At 44.0% G+C, this 27,540-nt stretch overlaps 1 protein-coding gene across 10 annotated transcripts in view; it reads left to right on the top strand.

Annotated features, from left to right (window-relative positions):
• The first annotated feature begins 7,238 nt into the window (after positions 1-7,238).
• DOCK10 (dedicator of cytokinesis 10) overlaps positions 7,239-27,540 on the top strand; it is a 155,403-nt gene continuing 135,101 nt past the window's right edge. For 3 of the 10 annotated variants that reach the window (XM_040566605.1, XM_040566607.1, XM_040566618.1), the window contains exon 1: positions 7,239-7,562. In XM_040566605.1, the coding sequence (XP_040422539.1) occupies positions 7,452-7,562 (111 nt within the window). In that variant the 5' untranslated portion in view covers positions 7,239-7,451. Of the gene's footprint in view, positions 7,563-12,309; positions 12,745-27,540 lie in introns of those variants that run through there. The other 7 variants (XM_040566606.1, XM_040566623.1, XM_040566612.1 and 4 more) reach the window with 5 other exon arrangements.

Here is a 27,540-nt window from a genome sequence, read left to right on the forward strand (position 1 = left end):
AAAGAGAGAACAAAATTTACCCCCAAACCTCATGTTGTGGCCACGTTTCCACTCGGAGGAGTCAGCCTTGGTAGCCAGCAGGCTTGTTGTTGAGGTGGGGACCAGAGAGCAGCACATGAAATGCCGAGGTGCGCGCTGGGGCTCAGCCCGACAGGAGGGCTCGGGCTGGTGCTGTGGCTCCCAGGCATGTTTCTGCCAACTGTGATGGAGCTGTAGTCTCAGGGGGAGCGGAGGAAAGGCCTTTTCTTCTCCTATAAAGCCTGTGAGGACGGTTCCTCCAGCTGCATGGGCAGTATTTTCTAATGGCAGAGGGTGGGAGGACGGCAGAAGCGAGGGGAGAGGCTCCTTGTTGCAGTTCTGGGCTGTCTTTAGGGATACACAAGCTGGTGGGGTGAGGTCCTCACTCATCCTTCTCCACAAGCGGACTGCACTTACTGCAAACTGCAGCAGGTAGATTTGTATCCACTCTTCCATTTATTCATTTATTTATTTTGTTCGAAGGAGGGGGGAAAAAAAAAGGCAAAATCAGACAAAACCCAAACAAACAAAAAGCCAGTTGTTTCCTCCCTGAAGGTACTGAATCACGTCCTATAGACTTGTCCTTCTCACTTGCGTTCTGCCACACAGGATTTGCAGTCTCCGTGGTGGCTGTTTCCCACTGCCGCTCGTGGCCTGGCAAGCAGCACGTCGCTGTGGCAGCTTTCTGCAGCCCAGCCAGCCCCTGCATGGAGTGGGTGACGGTAACCATACCTACTGAAACCTGCTTCCAGCTTTTTTTAAATGACTGCGGTATATACTGGCCTTTGTGCCTTCTTGCATTGTCAGTTTCTTTGATGATGGTTATTGTTTCCCTTTTCAAAGGAGCTGAATGCCTTCGTGTATCTACAATGTAGATTGTAGAACGTATCTGCAGTGGCCAGGAGGTTTGGGGAGAGGTAGAGAGAGGCTGGCTGGTTTTGCTATTTATTTTTATGCCATAGAACTTGTAGTCTGTGCTATGCCTTCTCATAAAGGCGAAAGGGATTTGTGCAATATCTGCTTGTAAAAAGGAAAGCGTGGCAAAGCATCCAGCTTTCACCCAGGAGGATTACCCATTCAATTATGGTTGCATTCAGCACTGGCCCCAGTTCACTTCCACTGTAGCTTTTGATTCTTAAGATTTCGTACCTGTGAGGTAGCAGGCTAAATGCACTTCAAAATAAAATTTAGAGGTCATGAGGCCCATCCTACAAATCATTTCAGGCAGTAGAAAAATCACACAGACTGTGTTTAGAAAAGAAAAAGAAGAAGCCTGCTGGAATGCAGGCCTCAATGCCAAGTACACTTTGTATAGAGTACCATGGAAAAACAGCATTTAAAAATGGAAAGGTCAGGATCTTGACCTGGTTGACTTCCACAAATGGTAAAATATGCTTACTGTGGAAGAAGAATGTATGCCGTGGAGGTATGGGATGTGAAAGTGAGAGTTAATAGCTGTGAAGACAATTAATCTTGCTTTTATTGTTATATGTAAGTACAGCGAAAAATGTGCAGGTGGAACTCCTCCTATGATTCTTCAGGTGCTCTGAATATCCTAAATGAAGACTGTGATCACGTGGAATTACCTTGGGCTTCTGTTATTCTATGTTTAACTTTTCTGCCTGTTTTTAAGACTGCACATATAGTTATAATAATCTGCCCTTGTCAGGTGCTATGTCGAAGAGGTAGAATTCCTGTTTTAAAAGGTAAAGCCTGCTTCATCTGTGAATCGCTGAGTAACGCTTCTCGGAGTAATGCTACTCATCTTAAAGGCTTGTAAATATGTTTGTGAATCTTCCCCAAAGAGGCTGCTAATACAGCCATTGCAAACTCAAGGGTTTTACTTCTACACAGCTGAAGTGGAAAGGTAGATATTTAGAGTGCTGTATTAAATGGAGTGTCTGAATGTCTCATAAGCAATACTGATCTTGGACTCATAATACCATATTGAGCTGTCAAGTATTGAAACCTTTTCAGTGGGGAGAATGGTTACGTGGGAATTAAACAGTCAACCAGAAAATAGGATGCAGTATGTAAGATGAACATTTTTAGTGAAACACCAGATCTGAATGCGATTGATAGCAATTTAAAATAATAAACAGTAACTTAGTACTCAATTGCTTTTGCTCCTAAAAACATTTAGTTATTGCTATATCTAGCCATGTTACTCACTTAGATCGTGTGAACTAAGCATTTGCACACCTTTAAACTACATCCGTGGTGAGGTAGCAAAGGGCTGCTTTTCCCATCTTTCAGAGGAAAGTCTAAGAGAATAAGATGAATTCTGCAGGAGGATAGAAATCAGCCTAGGTGTCCAGACTATTGCCCTAACCACTAGGTAGTCTTTCCTTCACATTTAACATTATACAAATTTAAGACTGTGCAAATGCTGCTGTGTAAAGACTGTCAATAAATATTACATTCTCAACAGACGCAGCTCTAACATCACAACTTCAACAGGGAGAGGTTGGGAGGCATACAGGTGGCCTCTCTTCTATAGATTGGCAAAATTGTCATTAACTGGAAGGCAACCTCACATTTTACATCTCTTACACCAGGTGTAATTGTGGATTTATTTTTATTTTTATTTTTATTTTTTGCTTTCCTTGTTTGTTCTCCTATAGTAGTAAGTTTTATCTTTTAAAATAGCAGTTCCACCTGTTTCTTAAGGCACTTATAGACAGACTTAGGTCAGTTGTCATGTTAAACCCGTGGCTTCAAGCAGAAAGTGATTTTGCTTGCTGTATTATGGCAAGAATATGAGATCCTCAACGGAATAATTCCTTTTCACTTCCAGGGGAATTCCTGGTCTTCATCTAATGGAGAGAGAGGAAGGGTTTTTTTCCTGACTTTAGTGCACAATTTATGCCTCATTCCATTCACAATGCAAAGCCAACTTAGCCCAGAGCAACTGGTTTGGACGCATTAATATTTCTTCTTGTATAAAATTAGGGGGTTTATATCTCTAGAGTTCAGAAGTATGGATGAAGTCAGATCCGCATGACGTACTCATTTTTCAGGCAGGCCACTGATCTGATTGCATGTCCTTATCACAGACATCATTAAACATGTAGGTGTCTTTGTTCTCATCGAAATTGTGTACTTAACTACTATGGTGTCCTTTCGATATAGCAGATTTTTTTTCCTGCAATATTCTTTTCTCCTCAACCTCTTATATTTAACGCTCCAGAAGTACAGTAGTTTTGACACAGCAGTAACTGAATATTAGGACAGATCTAGTATTCCATAATCAAAGGGAAATGTTCTGACCTTTGTGAGCCTCTAAAACCAGTGCACAACGTGTATTCTACAGGCAGTGTTATTTCTAGTAATAAGTCTTTACAAAAAGGATGTATGTTTGCCTGGTGTTTGGGTTTTGCTGCAGTGCTGTCATTTGTAAGAAGTTAGATGGCGTGTTTATAACTAGGGGGGGAAGTGAACAGTGAGGTCTTAAAAGTTTCTGAATTGCTGGACCAATTTAAAAGGCACTTGAGTTGAAAATTGCATTAAATGTATTAACTTTCTTGTACTATCAGTAGTGATGGAGATTGCTAACTTCCATGTCTTGCAAACAGCTGCATCAGCAGTTAGGGACTTCTTAGAATTAATGTATTAATGGCTACAGGATGCCATCTGAACAGAAGAATTTACTTCATTGCACACAGGAAGATATTGTAAGCCCAGGAGAAATTCAAAGCAGATTATATAGTATGATTACTTTTTTGCAGCTCAGATAATAAAAAACCACAGCAGTCAGTTTCACTTTGCAGTTGGTGTGTGCTGATAGTGATGCAGAAGTAAGGTTGTAAAGAGTGACCGAAGAGGCAGGGGCTGAAGGAAGGTGTTATGTCAGCAACAACAACAAAAAAATTGGGTTGGCGTCTGTGAAATAGATGAATATTGGCATCTAGATGATGCATTGACATCTGTGAAATACAAGAAAGCTAACAACTTTTTGGCTAATCCAATTATTGGCCATTTCAGGGACAAAGGAAACTTAGTTAAAAATGTTTTAACATGGACACTCCCATGTAACCTTTTGGCATGATCTGAAATCCCCAGATAATGAAGCTAGATCTCTGCATTAGAAAACTAAGACAATATATTGGGGAAACTTGCAAGTACAGACATATAAAAGGGCAAATTCCTGTAATGTGCTTCAAAAAACAGTACTAGAATTGTTAGATTACCAAACCTGAGAAAGATGCAGTCCTACAGTAAGTTTTACTTGCTGTAAGTTTTGCAGTAAATTTTACTTTTGTGTATTTTGTTTTGCTATGTGCCCGTGGGACATGAATACTGGGGGAGGTGATTTTGTTCTGTTTGTGAGAGGGTGAAACTATTGTTCCATCTTAGCTAACACACAGCTGTAAATGAAAACTGTGTTCGGGGTTTAGCTAAACAGAGACAAAACCTACACAGTCTTGATACTTAATGCAACTGCTCATTGAAGATTTTGTTTGGTATTAGTAATGGGTTTGAAACAAAATTGTTCCAAACGTTCCTGATCTTTGAGAAAGTGTTCAAGATCCAAAGCTGGTTTTAAGTGTGGAACTCAGTCCAAAAACTTATGGCTGGCCATTATGTGTAATGCTAAAATTGTTCTTCATCAATGGTACAATTATGATCATTCAACTCTTAGGATCAGTCATAAGTGGTTGTAGAAACAGACTTCAAACTCATATTTTAAGAATGTCTTATTTCTATAACTCCACATCTCCAGCACAGGACTTGCTGAATATCCAAAGCTACAACTCTGCCATTGCTGCTACTTAACTAATGCGAAGTACATGCTTACTGAGCTGACAGGTTTTTGAGGGTGGAGAATTAACAGGATGTGCTATATATACTGTTGTGGTTTGTTTTAAGTAGATTAAGTTCATACGTTTTTGGTAGTTGCCTCATTTTCATGACACTATGCACGTTCATTTTTAAGCAACTAGAACCACAGCCTGCTCTTCTGCTCATGTGGTCTAAGTCTTCTATGTCCATGCTAGAACCACATCACAGGATGCTCAAAATCAAACAGAAAAACTCTTACAAAGTACAGTGACCCTGTGTAACAACCAACCGAAATCAGAAATGTAAATAACTTCGGATTTGCAGAGGAACTCTGAGACAAACCAGAGTAATTCATTTTGCATAATAAATTATTTGGTAAGTAATCAAACGCATGTAAAATCCTGGGCACTTAGTCTTTGTGCTATGCATGACAGTTTGAAAGGCAGACTCAGCTCATCTTTGACAAAGCTACTTGTCCAGTCTATTACAAAATGTTTATTTAAGAGGATGATAATCAAAATTATATATCGTGTTTAATCCAACTGCCTGTTTGCTCATTATTTCAGTATTTGCGGATATTTCTTGCTTTCCCACAGGCTGGAAAATGTTTGTAGTGCAGAAAGAGCCAGCTCTTTTATTCCTTGGAGTCTACTAATAAGTTTAAGCAGCTAACTGCTCACTGACAAGTGTCTGCAGATTCACGCAACCCCGAGCTTGCCTGTGTATGGTTGTGGAGAGAAGTAATGTGGAACACGGGCTGTTATTGCCTGACCACAGAGCTGACCACATTGGAGTAGGAACAACAGTACTCTGCCCAAAGCCAGGGATGGCTGCAGGTTTCTGACCTGTACTGTGGTTCTTATTTTGTCAAAATCATTTTTCCAGAATTTGCATGGGCTTACTGAATGAATGCACTTTGAATGCACTCATAGATGCAATGTGTATTTGCTTACCTGTCTGCAACAAGTTGCAGTCAAATGTATCACAAATTGCATCTTTGTATTGAGGCAGAATGCTTCCTTAGAGTCATTAAAGCTACTCTTTCTTTTTTTCCTCCTCTTCGCAAGTTTCCTAGAACGAGTCTTATCTGGATTGCTTGCAAAGTGAGTGGAGTCTCCATCTTTCAGTCACTCTGTGTGTGAAATGTTTCTCAACAGAGCAAGAAAAAAAATCCCAGTCCAGTGCTACTTTCTTACTGAGCTTTAGCTTCAAGCAAGTATCATCTCCAAAATAATCCAAGGTAACACCTGCTGAATGGCAGGAATATCTAGACAAGTATCTTTAACGGTTACAGACCACTTCTGGGGCACTTAACTGTACACTTCAGATAATTCACCTGGCTGGGAAAGGTTTACCTGGCAGAGGAATACTTGAACTCTTGGCTGTGCTGTTCTTGCTGTGCTCAGTAGCTTTAGGACACTTGCAGGCAGAACTGGGAGCTGTGCGGAGGCTGCAGGGAGCTGGCAGCGCACCGGCACGTTCCTCTTGGTCACTCATCAGTGATTTGGCCACAGGTACAGAGAGTGGAAAGAAAGCGACTGCAGTTATTGTTTACCTTTTTGAAGAGGGGGTAAGTAAATTATGGGAGTTGTTTCAAAACTCACTGTTGTAACAACGGGGGGTGGAATTTAAGTCAAAGCCAAACCAGGAGGAGTCCCATGACATAGGGCTGGATCCTTCATGGGTATATGCTTCTGCAAGACGTGGTGCCTGCAGTGACTTAAAGCCACCTACCCCAGAACAGAGACCATGCTCTCCTCTGGGCCAGCAGTCAAGTTAACCAGCCTTGCTGCCTTTTGTGCCACAGCACCTTTCAGTCTCCACATTTCCCTCACACTTAGGTAGCATTGTGGCCTTTTCAAGGTTTACAGCTGAAGCCATCCAGGTTTTACTTCAGTTCTGTCTTAGGTAGATCACTGTATGCTCAACTGTGTAGTCACTCTAGAGTGCCTCCTGTCCCACACCTACCAGTGCAGCTAGATGATGGAAGTTCTGCATTAGAAGCAGAGTTTAAGTACCCTTGTGTGAGGAAACACACAGAAACTCTAAATACCCCCTATTCTTCACACTACAGCTGCACGTTAAGGCATCAAGCAGCATTCCCTGCCAACACAGGCTACAATCTCTCTGTGGGCTAACATGCCTACCCATAAGCGTGTGTCAGTGAAGGGAGCGGGGTGCCATGCCAGGGGAAGGAAGGACTGGACGATGCCCAGCGCCCTGGCACCCATCGCTGCTGCCCAAACACCTCCCTCCCTCACTGAGACCGGGGGCTGACAGGAGGCGATTCCTCCCCACCCCAAGAGCTGGGCTCCGCTCCTGGAGCTTCGCAGCGGGTGGCACCGGGCTGACCCTCCCTCTGTGGTACCCGGGCGGCGGGCTGAGCCCACGGGGCGGCCGCGGGGCCCCACAGGGCGGCCGGGTCAGCGCGGAGCGCCGTGAGGGAGGCGACGGGAGCAGCCCCGCGCCTCAGCGCCTCAGCGGGCGGGACGAGCCGCGGCCGCCCCTCAGGGCTCCGGGCGCGGGGCCGCCGCGCTGCGCATGGCCCGGGGAGGAGCGGGCTCGGGCGACGGCGGGGAAAAGAAGCCCAGTTCCGCTTCCTGACGAGCGGCCGGAGCGAGGGGTGCCTGCCCGCCTGGCTCCCGGTGCCCATGGCCGGCGAGAGGACGAGGCGCTTCACGCGGAGCCTGCTGCGGCCGGGGCAGGCGGCGGAGCTGCGGCACAGCGCGGCCACCGCCGCCAGCGGCCGCCTCCAGCAGCGGGTGAGCGCCGGAGGGCGAGGGGGGAAGGGAGGGTCCGGTACGGCTGCTGTGCCCCCAGGTGGGAGCTCGGCACCGGCGGTGCATGGCTGGGGTGCGCGGAGAGGGAGCGCCGTCTGCCTCCCTGAACCTCCCTGAAGCGCTGGCCGGTCGTTAGGCGTTCGTTCGCCGGTCTTCTGCCGCGGTCCCTTCGGGTTTTTTAAAGCTGCGAGTTAGGAGAGCCAAACGACTCCTTCTTAGACGAATAAGCGTGTCACGACGTCTGTGATTCACGTAGCTCAAATGTTTTCCTTTACTAATTCTTCAGGCGAGACAGCTCATTAAGTAGACTAGAAAGAGGGAAAGTTGTAAGCGAAACGTCACCGCTCCTCAAAGTTTGCCCCACAGCCGTGCTTTCTGCCTCCCCCCGCACAACACGGGCACTAGCTGTGCAGCTGTGTGCCGTGCACTGGGGGGCTTCCCCCGCGGATCCGCAGTGGCCTCGTCCCCTACGAACGGGCAGCCGTGCCGCGACGGGGCTCCGCTTGGGGCCGCATCGCTTCTTGCTTCTAGCTGTCCGTACACCAAACGCGAGTTGTGTTGTGTACCTCGCTAGATTTGCAGTGCCTTTGCAGTCAACTTTGAAGGTCTTCATGAGGTATTTCCAAGCTTCTGACTTGTGAAAGCTTGGTAGAGGCTTACTTGTCTTTCCTGGCTTCCCACCAAAGTTCAGCATGCCATTAGCTCTTGTCAAAATCCCGAGGTGTCTGTGCAACCGGAGGGCTGGCAGGTTTGCTCAGTCCTGCTGGCTGGGCACCCAGGGATTAGCGTTTGGCTCACTGTCAGACAGGTTACACGGCGCTGATAAAGGCTTGGTGGAAATGTTCTACGAACCATCAGGGTTGGTTTGGGCTCTGCCCAGGCGCTGTGCTGGGTTGTTGTCCCCTATGAGAGTATATTGAAGTCCGTACACCGGCTAAACTATGGCGTCGTCTAATTGCAATTCAAAGTATTAGAAATGAAGTTCTGTTGGAAGAACTTCTTGCTCTGCTGTGTCTCTGCTGTAAGAATACGAGAAAAACAGAGAAGGAGATTGACAAAGCACATCTGAATTTGATGGTCTGGATCCCTTGAGGAGGGAATTGGGGTTTTGTTTAATTGTTTTTCAGTTGTTGCTAACAGATCTTAAACTGATAACTGAAGAATATAACATTTAATTACTACTCATGCATTTGAGTTGTATTTTGTTCAATCTCTCTTTAAAACATCCAGCCTTCAGTTGCAGGGCAGTGAGAAGTATCTGTCACTTCTGTGAGTCTGACTTCCTGCCCCATGATGAAATGTACTGCTGCTGGATTTCATCAGGGCTTTTGGTTTGGTTTCGAAGGCAAATGCAGGCAGATCTGCAGAGATGGTCTTTTAAAGATACTGAGGTTCAGATTTGAAGACGCCAGGCCGAACTCTGGTTTCAGTTATGCTGCTCAGCGGGGGCACCGAGGGACTTCCAGATGTTGCGTTTTATTCACCAGCAGGCACAACGGTTCTGAAGCCTCGGTTGCTTGCTGTGTTGAATATGTATGTCTCTGAGAAACTTAATGAAGTTACCATCTTTTTACTATACTTTTTGGGATTGCCAGTAGTGTTGCTCGTGAAAGCCAAATTTCCGTAGAGTTCCTCATGCTGAGAACTCCTGCTGGGGTACAACGCTCCTATCCTCCAGATGAAATCTCCTCTAGCTACAGGAAGGCAGAACGAGACGAATTAGCCGTCATGCCTTAGCCAGCGGGCAGAAGGCCCCTTGCTGCAGTGCCAGGCCTGGAGCTGCCCTGCAGAGCTACGAGGCTCAGAGCTGGGCAGTGCCGTCGTCCCCATGGGTCTCTCCGGTCATCATTCATGGGGATGATCCTGTCCTGGTGCCGTGCCAGTGCTGCAGGCATAAGGATGTTGCATTGCTCTTGTAGAAAAGCACCACAGGACTTCAGTGTTCTGGCTAAACTTGCACTGGTGTTTTTTTGTTGGTGGTGGTGTGGTGGTTTTTTCTGTACCAGAAGCAAGTGTCCCTGTAGAAGAGAAAAACCTGGTGCGTTCCATGGGGTGTGTTGGCACCCCTTGCATCTTGTTCTGCATGTTTCAGCATGTTGTGCTCCAGTTGTGCCAAACCTGGCATTGTAAATCTTGTGTTGGAGTGTCCTGCAAGTTGCTGCTGTGGCAGTCAAGGGTCTGTAAATAACTGGCTGCTGCAAAGTAGGGAAAGTGGAAAGGTGAATGAACTGAGCATTCTGGTACTGCTTTTGTGTCTGTCCTATATGAAGTTTCAGCTGGGCCTCTGTCAGCCCAATTTGTAACAGCACCTGCAGAAGGGGTCCTTCATGTCTTAGCAATTTGTTGGGGGCCCAGGGAGCAAATGCCTGTTGGTGTTACCTCCCAGAGAACAGTGGAGTAGTGAGTTGTGTCTGTCAGCTCCTTGCTGCCCTCAAATACATCACTTCTTCTGCTATATGCTTTCCTTTCATTTTGTTCATATTTATTTGCTTAATGTAGAAAAAATGTTGCAAGATGTTGCAAGTATTCAGCTCAAAATCCTGTTTGTAGACCAAAAAAAGTGTCAGAGTAATCAAGGGAATGGGGATATATAAGTAACTTTTTAGTGCTATGAAAGATATAAAGTGGAAACAGAGATTGAGTGGGAAATATATACTTTTTATACTTTTAATTTATGTATATTTTACATCTATAATTATATATCTTATTGGCAGTGTAGGAGCTGCAGTATTTCAACGCAGGTAAGACATTCTACATTAATTACAGAAGTCTTCAGCAAATGCAAGGGGGTGCTACCGTCAGGTGTTAATGGTGTGTGGCAGTACTTCAGGTGGCTTCAATAATTGCCCAGTTATTTCCTGTTAACTAATTCTTTCTTTTAGAGAGGGCAATTTACAAAAACTAATCAGTGAAATTGATCAGTGTCATCTAAAAGAAGGTAAATAATCTAGTGTATTTTGAAACTGTCACAAAATTCTTTCTATGTTCTAACAGAAAAGGCTTGTTAGAAATTTGCACTGTGAACACTCGCTGCCTAGGAAGCTGACTAGCTGTGCACAAGAAAGGGAAATTAATGTCTGTTGTTTCGTTTGTCTGCAACTGCAGCAAGGTTTCTCTGCAAGTTTTTAGGATAGGGATGGGCCACTCAGTGCTTCTAGAAATCTGATTGCTAGCCACTTAGTTATTATGAAACTTTGCATTATATCGTTATTTCCAGGTCACAATTAATTTGGCTAAGTACTGCTGGCTGCAGCACTCATCCTTTACATAAAGTATTGTGACACTGCTTTCATAAAAGGCCTGTGGGGGGTCTTGCTCCTCATCTCTCTTCTGTAGTTTACCAAGTTAATAGCAGGCTGGAATTGGGCTGCTGCTCCATGTGTCTTTTTTTTGGCAGAGGTTTCTTTCCGTCGTGCTGCAGCCAAGTGTAGAAAGTTGTGGTGTCCAATGACCCTACACTGGCTGTCTTTCTTGAGTGGAATCTGGATTATATGGGCTTCCCTTTTTTTTCTCTTTTTTTTTTTTTTTGAGGGGTGAAGGGTCTTTATCTTACCTGAGGGCAGTGCAATTCCTCCTTGAAAGAACGGGTTCCAGTTATTTCCAATGTGCGTTTTATGTCATATGTTCTTCACAAGTAATAAAGGCTCCTTTTTTATTGTGTATTTTTAGTTTTAGAGCTAATTTTTAGTTCTGAAGGTAGGTAATGAAGTGTTTGTGACTTTATCTGTTTTGTTTTATGGTGATTTCAGTGGTGTGGCGTAGTCTCAAAGGAAGAGTAATCTGCATTGCTTACAGTCGCGCAGAGAACACCCATTGCCTTGGTACCCAGGGTGATAATAACAACGGAGCTTTGACCATTCTCACCCCGTTGGGCCCGGCTGTATGGCCTTTTCTCATCACGCAGCCGCGCTCGGGTTAGACTTCCATGTTCGAAATCAGGCTAATGAATGAAATAGTCTCCACAGTGAAAACTTCGTTTGTTTAGAAGGTACAGTGTTAGCTGAGCTATTCTAAGGACAGAAGTACTTTGAAAACTGGGCTGTGAAAGGCTCCTTTCTTCTGAGGATATTCTGATGTCTACTGTTTGTCCAGTGTGAACTAAAGTAAGGCATTTATACAGACAGTGAATGTACCATGTTGTTAGAAATAAATAGGCTGTATGTGCTTATACATACGTGTACATGCCTGGGCTTCACACGCCATCTACTAGATATTTGTCTATTTCTCTGTAGACTTCTTAATGTATTAGCTTGTTCTTTTTTTCCTTTTTTTCTTTGGTTAAAGCTGAGGTGAGAGCCTGGTGAAATAATCCTAAAAACATGCACAGAGTGAAAGCCTCATCCCCATTTTTGTGGTTGAGGAGAGAGTTTATTCATTGCACAGGCAGAAGGGAATGTTATCTGTAGTCTAGGTCTGTGAAGATTCTGCTTTTGAAGTCTTTGTGTTTGAGTTGTCATGGTCTCTTCAGGCCAGACAACTTGTCAGGTATGTTTAGGATGTTAGCAACTATAATGAAGTTTTAAACAACTTTTTTATATTTGTATTTTACCTGTGAAACTTGTTCATGAGTCTGCATTCCAAAATTTATCTTTAATATCCTCTACATCTTCAAAGACAAAACCCAACATTATAAGTAATTTCCTTAATCAGCTTTTTTTTTTTTTTTTTTTTTTTTTTTTTTAAGTTTTCGTGTCTGATGACTAATTTCATAGCTGTTCTTCGGTTGGGGTATCCCAAGGACACCTGCAGTGGTGTGGACCTGACAAGGATCTGATCATTTTCAGCTGGCTGCTGGAGCCCAGATGTAAGAGCAAACCAAGCAAAGGGCACAGACAAGAATGTACTGTTTGCACATTCTCCAGCTGCTAGGCTCCCTCCTCTGCAAGCAGACAAAGGGGCCAATTTCTTCTCCTGAGTAATTCTAGGAACTTCATTTGATGCTTGTACCGGGCATCAAACTGACGCACAAATGAAGAAAGAGAGATAAGGGAAGAAAGCCACAGAGAAGGGTGGAGGAGAAAAAGGAAGAAAATGGTCTAGAAAGAGTTCACAAGCACTGGAGAAAATGGGGGAAAAGAGAAAAGACTTTGTGGGGAAAGAGAGGCTGAAGAAGACAATGAAACGGAGGAAAGAAATGAAGAGATCTGCAAGAAAGATTCATCAGGTTGGTGAATAACTCATGCAAATAAACCCTTAATATGAAATACACAGGCAGTCATTTCGCAGGTAGTGAGACCAGAGCACTTCGGTTTAAATGTAGTTTTTGCTGTTGTCTTGAATCTGTCACTCGAATAATGCTTTGTTTTGAATTGATGGGAAGTGAGTCAGCTTGAGTAACTCAAAATGATCTCAGTTTATAGAAGCCGCATTAACTTTTTCCCCCTGCTTACAAGGTTAAATAAGGGGTCTGGAGAAGGGAATATGAACAGCAGTAGGAAAGAGAGGGAGAATCTGGAAAATTAAGCCTTGTATTGGGTTTGGAGGATGGTTGGGCAGAGAGGAGGTTTAGTGTTGTGGCTTTTAGCAGGCAGTTTTGCAGTGCATATGTCACTTCCAGAAGTCAAAACATGTTTGTAACTTTGCTAGCACAAGGTCAAAAGGCTATGAAGTAGTGACACGGGTGTGATTATTACACAAATAACAAAGACTTACCAACAGTATGTGTAACACTTGCCAGTTGAGGATTGCCTGCGTTTTGCAAAAATCAACAGTATTTCTCTGAAGCTGGATGATTTTTTTTGTCTGCTTTATACCGACTGCATTTTCTTATGTTATGCTGACTTTATTCTGGTTTTGCTGATAAGGAGAACAAAACAAAAAGATAACTGCCCAAGACCTCGCAGTGAACATACAGTGAGCCTCAGAACAGCGGTCTCCAAGTTCATTCCTGCCGTGGGCTGCCCTGCCACGCTTAGCCAAATCGTTTGCCTGACTCTTACAGCTGCTCTGCAGTCTGCCCCCTGCTCTCATTGCTGACCTGGGCAATTTTCCCCTCTCCTCTAAAATGTAAGAAAACCAAGAGCTGCCTGCTCTCTGTGTGCTTCTCCTCGGTTTGTCCCTTTCAGAGCAGAACACAAACAGGCTCCAAATTGCACTGTGACAAGAGGGCAGCAAGCTGCGTTAGTGCTAAATGCTCAAGTGTGTCAGTGAAGCCTTCCAGAGCCTTTCTCTTACAGGAGAAATTCAGGAGGCTTGCTTGTTTTTACCTTTCTCCTCTTCCTTGTTTTTTAGATTGGTCTCACAGTACAATAGTCTATTTTTTTTCCCCCTCTGTCATTGGTATGTAATTAAAACCTAAACACGTAGGTTAAACAGATTTTAGTAGGCTGCTTCTTATCTCTGGTACCATTTTTTTCCGATGATACATACACGCTGGCTTTTCGTTTTTATGTCTTGCACGGTGCCTTACAAACATAGGGAGGGAGTTCCCGTGGAGCACTGGGGACGGGGCTGCCCAGCCTCACCTCCCCAGCTTGCGCTCGGGGGTTAGCATCCACAAAAAGCCCCCTTGCTTGGGTGCTGTAAAGCTGCTAGCAGCTGGAACCCGAATACTGCGTGGTTTGGAACGTCAGCAGATGACAGAATGTAGACGGGCTTTGGGCTTGTAGAAAAACATGTCGCATGAGGAAATCTGGAGATGTTTCTGAGATGGGGTTTGTCCTGTGCGGCCAGCTCAGCAGCGTGGACTATAGCTACCACCATTAGGATCCCAGGTAATTACAGAGAAATGGAGCTGGATGCTTTGGCACAACAGGGGTCTGCTGCTGCCTCTGTGGAACCATGTCTTATCTCTGCAGCCTCAAATCAAAATTCCCAAAGAATGGAAGAAAAAATTACACCCAATTACATTTTAAGTTAGCAATTGATTCATTTTTAATTAGCACTTAGCTTTTTACAAGATTTTCTTCACACTCTGGCTGTTGTGTGGTTGGTATTGTGTTTATTTAGCAAGCTGTCAACTTTGTAGTGATTGTCTTAATGCTGAGTGTGGTTCTCCATGTGTGGATTCGTGTTGTGTGGAGGAAGTACAAGGCAATTGTGTTGTTGAGTCTGAAATTGGCTTGTTTGCTTTTCATCTTTGAGAGTAACTTCGGCTGACTTGAGGCAAACATGATTCTAGGTTACTTTGACATGTTGACCTAAATTAAATGATGTAGATATAATGAAATGTAATGAATGCAACCGAGTTGGATACAATAAAGGGGAAAAAATACTTTCTTTGAGTGTCATTATTTATGAGCGAGAGTAGTACAGAAACATCTCTCTGAAACTGCAATGGCTAAATATGGTTAGAATAGAAAAAAAGAAAACTTCATCTTCGGTTTCAGTTAATATAATTTGATTTATTTTTTTTTAAGCTGACATTTAAATGCATTGTTTATCCATGTATGTTTTCTGCTAGACAAACCTGCTTTTGCTTCTTTGAGTAAGCTGATGTACATCAGCTGCTTTTAATGAGTGCTTATGATTTACCGGCAAGAATGAAGTTCTGGCTGCTCAGGTGTTTCATAAAGCCCACGCCTGTGCCTCTCTTCACACTGAGCTAGAGGCTCACCATGTGGCGAGCACAATGGCTCTGCATAGACAATACCATTTACTTTTTTTAACAGGTAGCGGTGACAGACTATATGTTAAATGTGTCTTTGTCTCAATGCAAGTTCCTCAGTGGTCTTTAGTTCTAGGTCTTCTGTTTGTTTATTTTTTCTTGGTTTTTTTTTGGGGGGAGAGCTTGGCGCAGGTTGAAGAAAACAGACTTCTCAAGTGTGAGACCCTTCCCTGATCTGAGGTTTGGCCAGGCTCTGGGAGAATCTGAGGAGGTCTGTAACCCTTGCGGGATTTCAGCTCCTACCCCCACCCCAGGGATTCCTCTGGCTTCCAAAGACTGTTTCACTTGGAGTTCAAACTAGGCTTTTGTCTTTTATGGGAGTTAGAGAGGAATCCTTTACGGCTGCAGGTGTTTAACACAAGTCTTCCTGTAACACCTTTACTACTGTCTTTGCATTTCTTCTCAATGTTAGGATTAATTGCTCTTACCTTCCTCTCCCCTGCTCTGTTTCCTACGTTCACTCTGTGCCAAGGGTTACTGCAGTGCAGGGTGGGCACCAGGGTTGGTGTCGCAAAGCCCTGCAGCGCAGCGCAGCCTTCCTGGGGCTGGTGGGCTGCTGTCCCAGCTGTGCTGGGTACAAACCTGCTGCCCCTGCGCCTCTCCATTTCTTGCCACCCCCTGCTCCCGCCTGTCAGCCGTTACCTCTCTGCCTACGGGCTGCCCCAGCTCCTCTCCCTTCTCGTTGTCTCAAGCTTATGTTGGATTTTTAGGCAGATCGTCTCCACTGTGGGGAAGAGAAGTGGCACAAAGGCGGGGGGAGAACCACCGGGGTATCTCCTGGCCCCAGTGGCTTCTAACCCTGAAATGACTTCTTCCATCCCCTTCTGCTGTGAGATGCTTGTTGCTGCTGCCTCCTCTTCCTCTCCCCAGCCCCTGCCTTCCTGCCCTCTGGCAGCCCCAGGGGAGAGTCCAAGCCAAAAAGGCAGCAGAACAGGGAAAGGAAAGGCTGCTTGTGCCCCGAGACTGCATGCGGTGGAGGTGCAGACTGGGGAAGGGAAGGAGGACAGGTCTCCATGGCTCCCTTCTCTGCCCTTTGGAAGCAAATACAAGTGCTCCTTTCCAGGCTGTGAGCAGGACAGGAGAAAGTATTCGGAGCGTGTTGAGTCTTTCAGAGTGAAAGTGCTGGGCTGAAATCGGTCCAGGGGCTATTGGTTGGACCATGCTGATTTAAATAACATCATCTCTGGAGGCTGTCCCATGAAGGAGCTCTTCACATTGCTATGCAAGTACCAAGGCGCATGCCAGGCTCGATGCCTTTTGTTAGGAATGTCTCCATTGCATTTCGCAGGACACATATTAACGTGAGGTATTTGTAGCAATATCAGTCTCTTTTGAAGATAGAAATGTGCAGACTTCCTCCTGGCTTTTTGTTAAATATTTTTTTTCTTTCTACCAAAGAAATTGGTGAACGTGTTACAGGAATACTGCTGGTAAACACCTGCAGCTCTTCTCTTAGAGCAGCCTCAGAGTGGTCTCAAGTCTCCAAAGCAGTTCAGGGGCCAGAGCCTGGCCATCCTGGGGGAGGAGCTGGTTCATGCCTTCAGGCTTCTCAGCTGGGCTGAGCAAAACAGAGGAAAGAGCATGGTACAGAGCAACGGCACACTGACGGACAGGGTCCTTGGGCAAGCGAGTCCTGGGCCCCACCTCTGGCTTAGCGATTCCCCCTGCAGGGAGAAAGGGAGTGATGAGTAAGTGTTAAAAGCAGTGATGAGTAGACTTTGATATTTATTCCAGAATATCATGTGGTCCGTATCTTTTGTATTCACACACTTGCATACTAAAACGTGTGCTGAGCTATCGTGTCCCCATTGTCACTATATAGGAACACTTTTTTTCCTTCCATTCATGTGTAGCAGGTGGATTTCCACCAGCAAACAAAGAGCAGTCGCATTAACAAAACAGAAGTGAAGTATCACATGCAGTTCTCGTTTGAAAATTAGTTACTAAAATGTATCTGCCTGTTTCAGAGCTCACAGCTCCCTTTAAGCACTGGTCGCCTTTTGCATGAGTAACAGTTGTTTTTCTCATTGAACTATGTCATTGTGTGGTGCTTCTGTTCTGCTGACACCATTTCATTAAATGGCTGCACGGTGAGCACAGGTTGAAATTAAGTCACAGGATGTTACATAGAATTGCTGCATGAATTTATCCTCGTAGGTCCACCAGAATTAATGAGAGCTGTTTCTGAGGCTGGTTAGGAGAACTTACCAAACTGAAATGAAGGAAATACATGAGCAGAAATTTAGCTTACCCTCTTTCCTAGTCAAATAATAACTTGTGGTATAACAGCAGCATCAGAAGTCTCTAATTTATACTAAAATAAAAAGTTGCAGTCTAGGTAGATTTACCTCTTCTGTGGGTGTATATCTCAGAAACTTCCTGATAGTTATTTACGTCAACCATGTAGCTAAGTTGGTACAAAAATCCTTTTTGCCTTCTTTGTATCCTTCCATCAGCAAGCGTAACTGCAGGGCAGTTTGGGGTGGAAGTTACAAGTGACTTACATGGCAACAAACACTAGGACTGGAGGACACTGTAATTGACATGCATTGGTATGAAGTTTATCTGCCTTTTTTTTTTCTTGTTCCTGCAGTGAGAACCCTTCAAGCTTACTAGACATGGCCTGTATACTGCACTTAATCATTATCTTGCCCTCAATTCTTTATTCTTGTATCTTCCCACTCCCTGCTTTGCTGCCCTTGCTCCTTCCAGTCCTCAGCCCTTGTTGCTGTGTCTCTCCCACTCATCTCTGAGCCTCCATTAATGCCTCTCTGTGCACAGGGAACAGTATGTCGGTTGTGTGTTGGGCACCCTATCTGCGCTTGCCATCCACGCCATCTTAAAACCCACTTCTTCCAGGAATTCTGTGTCCCTGTTCCTCAAACCAATAATCTCTCTGCTCCTTCTCTTCACAGAACAGCTCTCCAGTGTTATGCTGTTGTAGCCATGCCTCCCTCGCTCCCGTATGGTCAACATGAAGCCTTTGGGTTCAGTAGCAAGTCTCCTTCTTAGCTTTAGTATAAAATTTTACATTAAACAAATGGGTTTATATACAATTGCTATTAGAACAACTGTTTGCTAGGTAAAAGATCGTTCAAATAAGAGGTAGAGTGACTCCTCTTTGAAAGAAGAATCTGTCAGATATGTCTGTTCCCTTAAAGCACTTCTGTACCAGTGGATCCCTGTTCAGCGCTTACACAGTATTTACAGATGATCATGTATACGGTGGAATGTCTTAATGCACCTGTATCAAGTCTATTTTAAAAATATTTAAACCAATTAAGCAAATAGGTGGCTGCCAGGGCTACCATCTGTTTCCTTGGAGTAATGTGGCATGCATAGGTTTGGGGGGGGTGGAGGGGGGTTAAGCAGAGAGACTTGGCATTTAAGTTTCATGGTGATGGATACTGAGGTGTGCTAGAACGAGCTATAAGCCCCTCTGTACTTGTTCTTTGTGCCCCAACATTTCTGGGTTTCTCTTTCTTACCATTATTTCCCAGGGTGTTTTTTAGAAGAGCCCAGCTCCTAATCCTAAAGGGATTCAGATTTGAAAGTGCAAATTTCTTTAGCGTTCGGAAGTTTGTGTAATAAAGGATGGGAGATGGCAAATGACTGTTACAACTGGAGTTTGAAGAGCTGAGATATAAAACCTCTGGGCTGATTTTTACTGTGGTGGCTCCCCCTTGGCCCTCACTCCTGTGGCAGCAGGACTGGGAAGCTCTCAGCGCTTGGGCACATGGAGCCTGAAGTCCCCAATGGCATGGCCACCACAGAGGAGCACACAGTGACATTCAGCCCCTCTCGAATCAATCTGGTGTGGTTTGCATTGCTTCTGATAAGCCTCAGTTGTGCTACCTGTGCAGAGGGGAAGGTAGGCATGTGTTGGGGCTGGCAGGGAGAGGAGGATTGTTTCCAAGGAAAAGCACTAAATTCGGGCTTGCCGTTTTGCCCTGGTAAAACAGCTGCAGTTGCACAAAAGCCTGTGTATCAACTGGCTGTTGACAGTTAAAAGGATGAGACCTTTAAAAACGAGAAGTCCTTATATATGTGGTTATTAATAGATTAAACTACAAGAATTACAGGAATTAAAACTAAAGAATTTAAAAGAAATCCAGATCTTCCCCCTCACGTGTTTCCTCCCCCACGCACCCTTTTTTTTCCCCTTCCCCCCCCCCACCTCCCTTCCTTTTAATTGCTTGGAGGCTTAAAACAGTGAAGCTAGAGGTGTTTTCATATAATGCTATTGAATTTAGGTAGATGATACTAACTGGGAATATTTAGGGATGAGAAGATCGTTGTTTTTCCTTGCCTTTTAGTTGTGGCTATTGAGGGTGAGTCTTCCGCTCACCAGTATCTGGACCTGCCTGGGCATCTGAGTGTTTGCCTGTGGTTCTTTGCTGCTCTTTGGAGGGGGTGAGGATATATTTGGTATGGTTTGGAGTGTGTGCCTCTTCCTAAGAGAGGAAAATAACCAAAGAACTGTCACCAAAATTTATTTATTTTTTTTTTTAGTAATGGGCTTTGTGGGGAACTGCACTGAGATTGGTGCCTATACTACTGAAAGCCTAACATGTTGGCCTACCGTTCTCCTCTCGTTCTCATTTATGAAGATATTTTCTGTTCTTGAAGAAAACTACATGGAAGTAATAGGCAGCTTACTGTTTCATTTAATTAACTGCAGCTAGCATTTATAGGGCAAAAAGAAGGTGGCAAAATGGTGATGGGCAGGTTCTTTTTGTCTGTGTCAGAGCTCCAGGTTTTTTTCCCTGTAGCCAATATGCCAAACAAGTCCTGCTGTCATTAACTAACAAGGACTTTTTTGAAATATTTTCAATCTTGAGGGTGCAAAAATAACAAAGTGAACCATGACTGGAGAGGAATAATACTTCCTAGTTGGTACTATCACGGGCTCAGCTTAACAGACTTTTTTTGTCTGTAAGATAACAGAAATGAAAACTAGTGAAGTGTAAGTGCTGACAGTATGATTGTTTTTAGACAGCTTGGCAGGAAACATTCACTATTTCCTGTTCTGTTTGATGTTCTGTTGACTTTCTCATAAATACTAACCCTGCTGGGGCATCGGTGTTTGCTGCTACAGTAGTATGGCTATAACAATGAAAATAATAAAAGACAATGCCAATAACAGCCAGATTTAAATGTCTTCTGTTGCTTTAAATAGATTGAGTGGGTTTGGTTTTAAAAAAAATATAGAATTTTCCATTAGTTTTTTGGTCCCACTGGAGCATCTTTCCAACTCAAATATGTAGACTTCTATCTGCATAGTTGAGCTGGGAAGTGGAATCAGTTTACCTGTAAAATATGGGCTCACGCTGGTGCTCTTCTGGATCAGGTTAGAGCTTCCAGCACTTGTTTCTCATAGGCAGATGTTGGGTTTCTCTGCTCTCCTAAGACAAATACTAGTTGTAGTGTGACTGGATGACGTGTGTCCCACAGAAGAGATACATACATCTATGTGTGGAATAAGGTGACGGACCCCCCTTCTCCATTACTTTTGTAAGGTGATTGGTACCTTGGTCTCTTGAAATGCCAAGCAAGCGCTATCCCCAACCCAGGGGTAGCAGCAACAGCAAGACAGAGGTGAATCTCTTTATCGTAAGCCTTATCCTCTCACCACACCTGATTCTTGTGTCCCGCAGCGGTGCAAGCGCTGGGTCGGGAGGATGCCTTCACTTGGTTAGGGCACTGCCTTCCTTCAGGGCCTAGCAGTCCTTTATGGATGGTACTTGAGCTTCTGTGTTGTTTTCCCCTCAGATCAGAGGCTGATCTGTGAGATTTGAAAGCCAGGAGGTGCTGCCTTGGAGGGTGAGATCCGCTGATAAGCCCTTGCTGGGTGGGGGATGCTGTGCCCCAGCACATCACTCGACACGCTGCGGCTTCTGCTTCCACCCAGCGCCTGCCCTCAGGCAGCTGCCAGCTGATCTTTGTGAAGAGTAATCTGGTTGAATTCAGCGTCACTACATCAAGAGAAAGACTGAGTAATTGTAGCCAGGCCTGACCTTATGCTCAGCAGAGTGTGTTTAGTTGTGTGTACATCCCCTTATTTAGATGTAACTGTTCTTACCTTAGTGAACTGCTTGACAAAAGCATGAATGACAGCAAGGTGAGAGCTGTTGTGTTGGCTGCAAGTCTGTTACCACAAAATCATTGTCATGTTACATATAAAGTAATAAATGATCATTAATGTCTGACTAGAATCTAATTGGAGCACTAATTATATGTCGGAGTAAATTTTGGCAGAAATGAATGCTATCTCTGCATCTTAATTTCTGCCACAATTTTAAGAGGAAGTGGGGTCTGAAATTTGCAGTCTAAAAAAAGGAGCATGTTTGAAGGAAATCTGGTATTTTCATTTATTCACTTGGATGTCAGAGGTTCTAGTGAAAGCTTTGGCAGCATAGCCAACAAGAGTGTTTTACTTCCTTAAAAAAAAAAAACGAGGGAAAAAAATAGGGTTAAAGTTCCAGCATGTAGCCTGTAACATTTAAATTATTTACTTATGCAGTTGTGCTTTCTCAACTGGAGTCCCTTAAGAATGCCCAGCTGCCAGCAGAATGAGAGGGTGGTCCTGGAAGCCGGTCATCTATTTTAAAATGTAATTGCATATTCAGCGCAATTAGAGAACTGATTGCTTCCCTAAAATAAATCAATGCATTTGCAAGCATAAATAATTAAGACTTCTTGAAAAGCACTGTCTGGCTGTTTTGTTCTTTATTTTCAACTTGGGTGGAGAAGTCTTGGAAGACTAAATAGAGAAGAGGTCAACATTTGGGCACTACCTAAGATTATTACGATGCCTTGGAAGTTCGTTTGAGATGTGTCAAAACAAAATACAGAGTGACATCACTCCTGTTACATGCTAAATCTTTTTTCTTTTTTAGTAATGCTCTGAAATGTTTCTACAAGGACAGGATTTTTTTGTGAATATCAGTTAATAAAGAATACTAATGGCAGGTATGATGAATAATAAAAACAAATGACTTGCAACCAGACATTTCATTCGGTGAGAATGAAAGCTCTTTGCACATATGTGTATTTAGCTTCTAGTTTCTGCTCATATTTTAATCTCCTTTGGAGTTCAGTATTAATCTTTCAAAACACACATGTTACTAATCAAAATATTATTCTTCTAAAGATTTTTTTTGCCTGAAATACCAACCAGAAGACATATGTTTGTAGAGACTGTGTTACAGCTTAACAAATATAGACCAAACAACTTACAGTTGGGTTGGTTTTGCTAATTTTGTATTTAGTTGAATAAAGAGCCTTGTAGATGTGAATGTTAATTGGTACCAGCAGCACAGGTTCATTAGTTTTGGTTTTTGTATGATTTTATTCTCTTCTGGAGTTCAAGTAAAAGGGAGTAAAAGCATGATAGGAGATGTGAAATGAAAAACACATGTTGCACAGGAAAGCTGTCCAGGGTACAGAACACCACAACGTAGCTCATTAGATGCTAAAATAGCTGTTGTCAGTTTGATATTGTGAGCACATTCTTGTGCCGTGAAAAAGTAAAGCAAGAGTCTTCACCATGAAAGCAGTGAGGCCCTGTCCCAGGCTGCCCAGAGAAGCTGTGGATGTCCCATCCCTGGAGGTGCCCAAGGCCAGGCTGGATGGGATTTGGACAGCCTGGGCTGGTGGCAGGTGTCCCTGCCCTTGGCAGTGGGCTGCAACTAGGTAGCCTTTAACGTCCCTTCACACCCAAACTGTTATAGGATTCTATAAGATCACTTGGAAAAGTGCAGGGTGCATTTTTGTTATTTTGTTTACAAACATACAGGCAGCTCCCACTTCTATAAAATGATTTGTCTAGTGGAGGCCAATGTTTTATGCCAACGGGACTCTATGTACATGTTTTTCTGTGTAGAAATTCATGATTTTCCCCATGCAGTTTAGACTTACAAGTGCCAGGGCTGGAACATGCATGATATAAAGAAAAGGGAGAAAGCTGCTTGGATTGCTCTGCCTGGACCCATCAAGTTTGGGGCTTTTTGAGCAGCATTTAAAAAAAAAAAATCTTTCCGTAATGTTTACATCTTGTAAAAATTCCAGATTCCCGGTTCTTAATTTCTTCCTTTTGGAAAAAACTGCCATTGGATTTTTGGCACTGATAAGGGGAAAAAAAAAGATCCAAAGCCACATTATTATGGAAATAATATGTATTCTTCCTGTGGGATCTTTCCTATCAGATAAAAGGATACATCTGCAGCCACTCCGTTTGGGTGAGTGGGGCGATGGGACATCAGTACCTGAGACAATTCAGGTTTTGCTAGCCCCTGTATGTACAAATTTTGCTTTGCGTTTCCTACATCCATATTTTGTGCCTCATTTTCCAGCTGTGGAAGCTTATGCTTGAAAATTGAATGAGATTGTCCATTTTGTTTCCTTGATCCTGGCCGAACTCTTTGCATATGGGAGACTGTCTCAAAGTGAAATTGCCTTGAAATAATAAGCAAGGATTATACAGCTGACTTTTAGTTGAAAGAAGCCTGATTGGAAGCCTCTTATGCTCCTTCCTATGTTAGTTAGAAACAGAGCCTTCTGCAAAGTGAAATTGTATGGCCTAAATGGTCAGTTTATAGCCACTTGTTCCTGCCTTTGTGTTTAGGCTTTGGCTTGAGCAGCTCTTCCGCTTTGGTTGTGTTTAGTGCTCTCCCTCACAGGGCACAAATCTGGGCTCTGTTTTGCTAGGCTGAATAAGCCATGCTCTGACACAGTCATGGAATAATGTAGCTTGGAAGGAACTTCTGGAGGTTGTCCAGTCCAGCTCTGCGCTCACAGCAAGTCCAACTAAACCAGGTTGCGGAGGCCTTTAGCAAGTCAGATGTTCAGGCTCTGTGAGGATGGAGAGCCCACAGGCACTGCAGTGCCCTGTTCCAGTGTTTGACCGCCCTCATGGGGAAATGTCTTTATTGTATTTAACTGCAATTTCCCTTGTCACAACTTCTGTCCGGTGCATCTCCTCCCGGCTGTTTTTCTGCTATGGCTTATTTGTACAATATTTGCTTCCTAAAGCATTAGCCCAGCCTTAGTTGTTACTTCTGGTGAAAATTCTTTCCAGAGTTTCTCTTAACACACGGGGTTTTTTTGGTGCTGCATCAGACAATGGATGAATGTTGGTAGCTCCAAATAATAGTCTACCAGTTTTATGGGATAATAAAAGTTCTTATAAAGCAAGTGCTTAAAAAAAAGAAAAGTTAAGCATTTTTATTTCCTGGTACATATTTAAGGAAACCACAACAATGCTCTTTGCCAGTCTATAAAATATGTAGTGTTAGATCCAAAAGCCACTGAAGTGCATTGAAATAGAGATTTCAATCGCTGCCTGTGGATTACAGTTCTTCCATTCTACTTAATCTAAAAAAAGTACCTGAGAGAAATCCCATCACTGAGGCTGCGATAGTAATAAATTACCCATCAAAGTGAGAAATGACTTGTGAATCATCGGGAGGCTTCACTTGAGTTGGAAATAAGAACGTGGCAATTATTTGCATGCAAGTTATATGTGTATGTCACGTTCTGTTCTGGGTTCTAGCCCAGTTTCTGTCACGAGCCTGTTGGAAATCTTTACTTCAGTCTTTTTATCACATTGTCTGTTTCCTTATCTCTTAAATGGCTGCAGTACATTTACATTATTACTAACCTTGCTGAGGGATCTGTCAGGTGAAAAGCTCTGTATTTTGGCCATGTGTAGTGTTGTAGTAACTCAGAGTACTCTGCACAACTTCTGCGTAGTACTTTTCACCAGACATAACGTGAAAGAGATGAAAGGAAAGCACTGTTGAGAAGAGGAGCGCAGCATTAGCTCAAGCAGTCACAGGCAATCTCTTCCTGTGGTTACCAGACTCTTTTTTTCCCCATGCCAACATGTGATGGCTTCTGTTTTTAGCATGTAGAGTCAGAAAACAAGCTTCATGGCTCAGTCTCATGGGTGCCGCTGCCGTCCTGTTGGGCCTGCTCGGCGCTGTGACGGGCTCCTCACGGCCTGCCCGTCCTGGCTGCGCCATGTCCAGCACCACACTGCATAGACGGCCTGCAGGCAGCCAATTCTTTGTGCTTAAAGGCCTGATTATCGATCAATGTGAACCACGTGTGTTTAGAAGGGTTACATACAGCCATCCTCATCCTGCAGCCCTTCTTCTGGGCTGCCTTCTAGTTGTGGTGAAGCACGCCTAACTCCATTAAACAGCTTGTGTAGTGCAGTTACGTTTTTCTTCATGTAAAGTCAAGGTTTTATAAATAGTCATTTAATGAACGTGCTGTTTGCGTTATCCTGCCAGGAGAGCTGTGCCTGTTGGTGCATTTGTCTTTCATGTACTACTCCCTAGAGGGTGCCATACACCTGCTTTCGGCAGCCCTGCTCGCTCTGGAGCCGGGTGGCGGCGGCGGTTTTGTGGCAGTGCCAGGAGGGTGCTACCCTGAACGTCCTGCAGTGCTGTGGGGCAAGACCCTGAGAAACGAGGTGGCTGAATGAGTTAAGCCTCTCGTGTAGTCACAACCACATACTGCTAAATGGGGAGTTTGCGCTGACTGTACTTGGTGCTGTTAATTAAGAATTGTTTGCGTCAGTCAAGGATACCTCCAGAAGGAAGTACATGCCGAAGTCTTCTGTCATTCGGAAACTGTGCTGAGCAGTTAGTGAAGTAAATGCTTCTTTCCCAGTTTACTAGGGAGTAGCTGGTGGAAAATAAAGAAATGTAAAAGCCTTTTGTGTCCTTCTAACTCTGAGTCACCTTTGGCAAGACCCTTGGGCCTGCTCTGCCATGTTGCCTCATTGTTTCTGGTGTTTAACAGTGTTGATGCAACATCTTGATATACAGTGCATGAATGTTTTTAAATAACTGTAAGCCCTCAGCTGGAAGGTGTGTTAGACGGCTCTGAGGCTAGTCATAGCTTTTAGCAACTGTGAGTGCATACGCTTTCTCTGAAATAAATGAGTGATCCCCTTATACACTTCAAAGCTTTTTTTTTTCTTTTTTTTTTTCCCCTCAAAGCATATGGTAGCAGTAGTTCAGCCTAGCAGTGCACCGCCTCTCCGCTCGTCTGGATATGAAAGCTTTGGGACATAACCATGCTGGAGGAGAGGATAGGGCAGATCTTGAGGAGGGATCCACATAGTCCCCCATCTTCCACATGCAACCTGACAGGGGACAGGGACAAAGGCGTTGGCAATGCTGCCGCGAGGTTATTTGGCAGCATGGTATCCACCATGTCCCGCTGCTTGCTTTAGGGACCCAGTTGTTAGATGAAGCTCACTGAAAGGCTTCAGTTCCTATCATTCCTCAGGCATGACGCATGAAAGGAGAGGAGATGTGTTAACGACTAGTTTATTTCATCAAGCAGACTGCTGTAAAGACAGCCTCTTGGAGTATTTTTTATATCTGACCCAAGTCCTGATGCTGATTGCTCATGAGCTGGTTAGGATTCCACTGGTTGTTCTGAAGTATCCAAGCATGAAGAGGGACTTTCAAACTTGCGTGCATATTTTCGCTATGTTTGCCTTGCAATGCCTTTAAGAAAACAAATTCTGGAGACATGGACCTTTGTTGTGTCTGAAGAAAATTCCCTTTGCTAGGAAGATAATGTCTGTCAGCTCCTTTTGTTTTGGAGGGACGATGTGAGTGATAAATTACATCATGCTGAGAGATAACAGTAGCTCACCAAAATTTCGTTGATCTTTGTATGCATCAAGATAGAGAATGTAATTTTGCTGTTGTAACTTGCTTGAAATGTTTGCCTGCTACTGCTGGACCTTTCCAGCAGTTCTGCTCTAACTGTGGGTCTCTGCATGGAGCTGTGACAGCTGTCACCACATTGCCTGTGTGTTGTTGGGGGCCGTTTGCAGTCTGTACCAGGAGGTGGTAGATGGAATAGTAACTCATGTAAGATAGACTTGGAAAAAATTAAAGACTTCTTCCTGGGAGAATAATTCGTGCTTTAAAATGGCCTTAAATTTGATGACATGTTCAAAGTTCACAAAGAGAAAAATTAATGAAATAAAGAAGGCTTGTGGGAAGGAAACAAACTTTTAAAATTATGTGCTAAAGGGTTATGAAAGGGGAGTGCATGAAACTATTTGGTAGTATCTTTAGAAAGTGTTGCAGTCTGCAGAAACAGAAGTGCAGGAATATTTTCAGAAGAGACTTAAGCCAGTGCTTGGAAGGCGAGGGATTTACACTTCGCTGCAGACCTCCTGTTAGAGTCAGTTTGCCTTTTCAGCCCGTGGCTGCCTGTTTGTAGAGCTGGCATCTCTTTCATGTGGAAGCTGAGCCTGGATGGTGGATAGCTACTAGCTCAAGAATCCAGATGCCCTTGACCTCTGCTTTCTTACCACAG

This window comes from Cygnus olor, chromosome 9 (genome assembly GCF_009769625.2).
Source record: "Cygnus olor isolate bCygOlo1 chromosome 9, bCygOlo1.pri.v2, whole genome shotgun sequence".
NCBI classification, from domain to species: Eukaryota; Metazoa; Chordata; class Aves; order Anseriformes; family Anatidae; genus Cygnus; species Cygnus olor.